Below are 7,292 nucleotides of genomic sequence, written 5' to 3' on the forward strand. Positions count from 1 at the left end.
TGCAACTCTGCGAAATCGGAGTTATACATTTCCGCACAAGTTTCCAAGTTGGAATTCTGACCTCAAGTTGAGTTCCATTTGCACTTTTCCTAGTAGAAAGTTGGAAAATCCAACATTCCTAGTTGAGTGGAATGCAGTATTAGTACTGAACTTGGTGTGTAACTAGAGCACCCTAACAACTGCATTGCAATGACCTTAAGAACACCTTACCAACTGCATTGCAGAGTTTTGTGTGGACAAGCGTGACTCGCATTTTAAGAAAATGTAAAAATCTTGCATTCTTGTTATACTACAATTTTCCTTCACATATTGGGTAGAGAACTAAGAAAGCTTTCTTAATCATATAAGAGGAAAAACAATACCAGGTTCAGAAATTAACGGGGGCTTTAGGCAAAAATGTCATGAAGTAACAAAAATGCCCCCAAAATTAAGAAACTTTTCCAGTCCCCATTCACATATACTTTGGACAAATTGCAAAAGATTGGTCTCATTTTTCAGATAACCGCCCAAATTAAAAATAAAAATGACAATTATTCATAAATAATATTGTACGTGTTAATAATCTTATGATAAACCGATTTTCTTTTTTTGCTGTCCTAAATGTAAACATGTAATTCTAGTTCTGTTCACTCAACCTCACTTTGAAAAGTCTAATTTTATTCCACAAGGTGGCAGAAAGCACTAACGCATTTAAGCCCTCACAGATGTGTTCGTTATAGACATTGTCTAATTTTCACTTCAAGCACCACACTTGTTGTTTCATTGAATATCTTGAATATCTTAGACAAGAAGCTCAATATAGGTGTCATTAGAAAGCGGAGATCCTCCCCTTTGCGACGATATAAAACATTTTATCATCAATAGTCGAAAATATGTTTTTCTGATGATTTGTTTTGCATGCTTTTCCTTCTGAATGGCATATTTTATTCTGGACATCTTAGACATAACATTGGATTATTTAGCCAAGCAAGCTCACAGACAAGTAAACAATGGCTCATTTTCAGAGAACCTCCTAAGGTAAAAACAGATGTAAAATATTTAGCTATTTGGGGCTTACAGCAGCTGTTATTGGAGCATATAGAGACATTTGGCTATTTTGAACTGTTGTATTAAGGCAATAAAATTAACTGTACCATCACATTACAGAGAATGAGAGCTTTCATGTGATATATGACTTGTCCATTAATGTGCTATGTGAAGGAATTTTATTTTTAAATAAATATTTCTACCCCATTACATCTGGGGGGCGCTAATTTTCAACGTGAATGTTTTGAGGCCTAATGTTGTTATTTTAACCTTCTGGGGTCGACGGACGTGGAATCCTGCTGGATTTTTTTGTCATTACAGTGGAAACAACATAAAATTCTCTGTCATTTTGGGGCATACAGATAAGTGTAAGACATCATTAGAGACTATAAAGGGTCTACTTTTATTTGTGTACACTCATAATAACAAAACCTTGTGCTTTTGTAAAATAAAGAAAATAAAAAGGGTGAGCTGTAAGCAGTCTCTGTGTTCATGAGCATATTTCTGAAACACGTCACAAAAATTAACTGAAACTCCACGAATACTTATCACACAAACATGAAACATATGTCTAAAGAAAGCTTAAAATGTCTACTTTTAAATAAAATAATTCAAATTTAAAACAAATATTTTCCTGTAATGTAATCTGTATGAAACAAAGCAATGTACAGTTTTCCTGGCTCAGCTAATTTATCTCTAATGTGATCACACCCACCAGCAGAGTGTGCTATTGATACAGTAATGTGCTGAGCCGATCAATGCAAACGTTAAACTCCCCCGACTGTGCCTTAAAAACATCACGACAGCACGATACACAAGTGAGGAAACTCCTGGATAGTAAGGAAGAGTTAACATTTTCCTGTGAAAATGGTCCTGTGGTACTCCGATGAACATTTGTATTTTGAAGAGAGAATTTATCCAGCCAAGGATACAATTTCGGATGAGTAAGTCATTTAGTTTTCATTAGTTGACATATTTTACTAGAGGGACTGTTTCCAGACTTGCCAGCCAGGATTCAGAGTATTGAAATTTGAAATATGTCCTAATAAGCAAGTTTTAGTCACATGTAAATGTTGTTTCGGCTAAAGCAGGTATTTCAATTGAATGCTTTATGATATAAATATGATATGTACTATGATATAAAAATATGAATGTTTAGATTATATTTATCTAGTGTTTATGCTGCCTCATTATCATCAATGCTTGTGCTTGCAAATATGTGTTCAGGTTAAATAAGTAAAATGCACTTTTAAATATGCCCATATTAGAAAATCACCATCTTATAATGATTTCTGAATGATCATGTGACACTGAAGACTGCAGTAATGATGCTGAAAATTCAGCTTTGATCACAAATTGCATTTTACAGTATATTCAAATAGAAAACCTTTTTTTAAATTGTATAAATAGTTCACAATATCACTGTTTTTACTGTATTTTGGATCAAATAAATCCAGTCTTTGTGAGCAGAAGAGACTTCTTCTAAAACTTTTATACGGTAGTGTAGGTATAAAAATAAGTAACGTCTTTATGTAACGAAAATGTATAGTCAGATTACTACTTTTAACTTAAAACTTGATTTTGATCATTAAGTATTTCTGTCACATTCCTCAGTGATAGGCCAAGGGGAGGGGTCTTTTGTCTCCTCAGGTGTGAAACACATCCATATTCATGATAGTTCATGCCTCCTCGCATATGACATTTCTAACACTAAAAGTGTCTTACAAAAGTTAAATTAGTATATTCTTTTGTATGAATGAGTGATCAGGATGGTTTTCACATCATTTTGTAGCAAAAACTCTAGGCTACAAGATCCAGTTCTCAAAAGGCTTGTGGACAAACGTTTAGTATGTGTTATATGGCCTTATTTCAATTACTTAAAATTTTAGATTTTTCAAAAAACATGCATAAACTTTTTCTCATAAATACAAACATGTACACACATGTTGCTCACATATTATTGTAGCCCAGTTTGTGCTGAATACAGTGTTATCAGACTTTAGCCATTAATATGTTTTTAAGCAACTGAAAAAAGCATAAATGTCAAGGCATGTCAAAACTCCTCCAGGGCCCAAAACACCCTCAGACCCCAGAGGGTTATGCAACATAGAGTTTTGTGCAAAGATTTTAGGCACTTGGGGAAAATGTTGCATAGTGAGGATGTCTTTAAAAATAAAGCCATACATTTTTTTAATTTATGAAAAACATCATACAAAGTCATATGTCTGTCTATGTGTGGCCCTGCGATGGACTGGCGACCTGTCCAGGGTGTCCCCCGCCTTTCGCCCAATGTTAGCTGGGATAGGCTCCAGCCCCCCGCGACCCTGTACACAGGATAAGCGGTTGACGATGGATGGATGGATGGATCATACAAAGTCGAGTGAACAAAAAATAGCTAAATCAATATTTGGTGTGCTCACCTTTGCCTTCAAAACAGCACCAATTCTCCTAGGTTCACCTGGACACCATTTTTCTTGGTTGTTGGCAGATAGGCTGTTCCAAGCTTCTTGGAGAATTTGCCACATTTCTTCTATCTATTTTGGCTAGTTTGCACAGTACTGTAAATGCAGAAGTGATGGTTATCTCTGAAAAGTTCAGATTCTAAGCTTTCACATGATACCTCATATGCCTGACTTATGTATATGGAGACTTTTTCCCATGGAGTTTCATTTCTGACACTGAACAAAACTATATAGTATATTTTTTTTTTTTACCCTGCTTGAGTTTTACAGAGTTTAATGACACTTGGTGTAGTGAAGAAGTGAGAGTGTATGTTCAGTCAAATTTTTGCTTGGTAAGGGCACTATCTTTCTGATTGTGGGTTTCAAAATGAAGCTTTCCCAGTTTGTGAACACATGTGGCATGCTTTAAACATTTAATCTAAAGACTTGGCTTGATTATAAACAGTACTTGTCCCCTTAATTTCATAGTCTGTAGCTTCCAGTGGTTTTCTGCCATGGCTTTCTTGAGATATTTATAAATTGTCAAACACTGTAACTTCAGAGAAGTCTATCATTCAGTCTGTCACTGTTAGTCATTATTTTGTACATCAGTTAAATCTTCCTCTTGCAAACTGTCTGGGTTGTTCTTCCATGAATCATCCAAGATGGATGGATGGGATAGGGAGAGAGCGAGAGAGAGAGAGAGATGGTGTTCAAATCTTCACCAAAATAATAGTGAATAACTGAATAAATAGTTATGTTGTGTACAGACTGAATAGAAACTGTGTTACAGATTAAGTGAAAACCACTCCACAGATTTCATATTAGCAAACTATAGTTTTGGCAAGTCATTTGGGACATCTTTGTGCATGACACAAGTATATTTTCCAACAATTGTTTACAGACAGAATGCTTCACTTTTAATCAACTATATCATAATTCCTGTGGGTCAGAAGTGTACATACACTAAGTTAAGTGTGCCTTTAAGCAGCTTGGAAAATTCCAGAAAATGATTCAAGCCTTTAGATTATTAGCCAATTAGCTTCTGATAGGAGGTGTACCTGTGGATGTATTTAAGGCCTACCTTCAAACTCAGTCCCTCTTTGCTTGACATCATGGGTAAATCAAAAGAAATCAACCATGACCTCAGAAAAAAATTGTGGATCTCCACAATTCTGGTTCATCCTTGGGAGCAATTTCCAAATGCCTGAAGTTACTATGTTCATTGTAACAAACAATAGTACTCAATATAAACACCATGGGACTAAGCAGCCATCATACTGTTCAGGAAGAAGAGACGCATTCTGTCTCCCTAGAGATGAACGTAGTTTGGTGCAAAAAGTGCAAATAAGTCCTAGAACAGCAAAGGACCCCTGAAGATGAAGGAAACAGGTAGACAAGTATCTATATCCACAGTAAAACAAGTCTTACATCGGCATAGCCTGAAAGGCTGCTCAGCAAGGAAGAAGCCACTGCTCCAAAACTGCCACAAAAAAAAAGCCAGACTACAGTTTGCAAGTGCACATGGGGACAAAGAAGCATCAGGGTGGCAGAAAATGACCCCAAGCATACCTACAAAGTTGTAGCAAAATAGCTTAAGGACAACAATGCCATTGTATTGGAGTGGTCATCACAAAGCCCTGACTTCAATCCGATTTGTTGATCAGAACTGGAAAAGCATGTGCGAGTAAGGAGGCCTACAAACCTGACTCCGTTACACCAGTTCTGTCTGAAGGAATGGGCCAAAAATTCCAGCATCTTATTGTGAGAAGCTTGTGGAAGGCTACCTAAAATGTTTGACCCAAGTTAAACAATGCTACCAAAGGTAATGCTACCAAATACTAACAAATTGTATGGAAAATTCTGTCCCACTTGTAATGTGATGAAAGAAATAAAAGCTGAAAGAAATAATTCTCTACTATTATTCTGACATTTCACATTCTTAAAATACAGTAGTGATCCTAACTGACCTAAGACGGGGAATGTTTTCTATGATTAAATGTCACGAATTGTCAAAAATGGAGTTTACATGTATTTGGCTGAGGTGTATGTAAACTTCTGACTTCAACTGTATCTTCCTTTTGCATAATCATGCACATTTTTTATTCACAACAGTCCTCACGTTGCATATACCAGAGTCATATAATAATGTTAATCTAAAACTAAACCGTGTCTAGGCTGCCTCAGAATTGTCCATGCCAGTTTGTCCCTCTCAACGGCCGGTGCCTAAACAACCCTTAAGCGATGGTTGGCATTTCTTGAATGTGTGCTTGGTTCCGCCACAGCTAATTAAGAACATTTCCTGAGTTATTGCCACGTTTCATATAGGCAGCTCAAGATAAATAGTGCTCTGCAAGCAAGATTTATGAGTTCAAATTAAAAGTATGATTTTATTTGTAAAATTATGTAGAGATATATGTGAAGATTTATTTACATATTTCTTGATTTTATGAAAGTGTGGCATAAAAACACTTAAACCAATAACTCATGAGTTTGAGACTTTTTATTTTTTATATATAAAGTTTTCTGCACATAAGGACAACACAATAAACAATAGAAAGCTGTTTTGTTTATTTATTGTCTTATTTCATAGCTCCCAGTCTTTCCCTCACATGTTCAGTTTAAGGAAATTAGATTTAGGAAATACATTTGTATCGTTGGAAAGGTGTAGATGTTCAAGAACCAGTTACATAAGCAAACTTAATAAAAATGATTTGGCTCTGGAATAAAAAAGAAATTCCCAACCCTAGTCATGTCAACAACTCTGTTAAGTCACAATAAAACTACACTATTTATATAATTATTATTACATCTAATATGCTTAAAGATAGACCATATATTTCGATTTTCGTTATCTAACCCATGAATGCTGTCCATTTTCCAGGTCCATTTCTATTGCAGCCAGTCTGGTGGGTGAGGATGCAAAAACCAAGTTTCTAAGTAAGATGGGTCAGCTGACAACCTCAGGTGCTATGCTGGCTAATGTTTTCCAGAGAAAGAAATGAGAGCTGCTTGGGGTGTTTCCCATGATCCTCTGTTGTCTGGGATTTCAGACTACTTGAAGTCAATTATCTGCCTTTGTTTTATTCATCTTTGATTTGATAGGCTTTATTTTTTAACATATTTATGTCTTAATAATTATTAAAGCCTCCAAATAAATTTGCACTCATGTTTGTTTTCCTTTTTCTTTTTTTTTTTTTTTTTTTTACATTTTATTTCAGAGGCGTATTTACATCACTACACTTTTTTTCTTTTGAAAAATTTAAACTTTATGAAATCAAAACTATGATTCCTTCCTTGTCTCGTTATCTTTTATGTGTTATTGTGTCTGGAGAATATTTTCTATAAGTGTGTAAAATTATCTGTGATTTGTTTCTCTTGTTTTGGATATACTCCAACCGTAAATAACTGTAAAATACAGTGACTTAAGAAAACAGTACCTAACATTATGTATATTTGAAATTCGTGTCATAAGATAATAAAAAGCAAAGACCACTTGTTTACTTATGTACATCTGTCTCATAAATAATTGTTTTTCACTTGTTAAAAGCATGCATATTTACTTAATGGATAGTTATCAGATCATTAAAAAAGACCAAGTGTAAATATTTTTCAAGACATATTTGAGACAGAAAACAACACAATCACTCAAACCCCAGGAGATCACTTCAACAAGGAGGACTCTGCATTTTGTTGTGAAGGCCATATACTCTATGTGAACGGCCACATTCACACTAGTACGTTTTCATTTGAATATGCAGTTATTTCACACTAAATCGTGTTTTTTGTCCACCGAAAACAGAGCAATTTAAAAAATGTGCTCCA

General features: G+C 35.1%; 1 protein-coding gene across 6 annotated transcripts in view; it reads left to right on the forward strand.

Annotated features, from left to right (window-relative positions):
• Window positions 1-6,957, forward strand: part of relch (RAB11 binding and LisH domain, coiled-coil and HEAT repeat containing) — a 56,791-nt gene extending 49,834 nt beyond the window's left edge. For all 6 annotated transcript variants that reach the window (XM_052114100.1, XM_052114101.1, XM_052114102.1 and 3 more), the window contains one exon: window positions 6,352-6,957. In XM_052114100.1, the coding sequence (XP_051970060.1) occupies window positions 6,352-6,472 (121 nt within the window). In that variant the 3' untranslated portion in view covers window positions 6,473-6,957. The remainder of the gene's footprint in view (window positions 1-6,351) is intronic.
• The last annotated feature ends 335 nt before the right edge of the window (window positions 6,958-7,292 follow it).

The sequence above is a fragment of the Xyrauchen texanus genome, chromosome 41, assembly GCF_025860055.1.
Source record: "Xyrauchen texanus isolate HMW12.3.18 chromosome 41, RBS_HiC_50CHRs, whole genome shotgun sequence".
In the NCBI taxonomy this organism is placed as follows: domain Eukaryota; kingdom Metazoa; phylum Chordata; class Actinopteri; order Cypriniformes; family Catostomidae; genus Xyrauchen; species Xyrauchen texanus.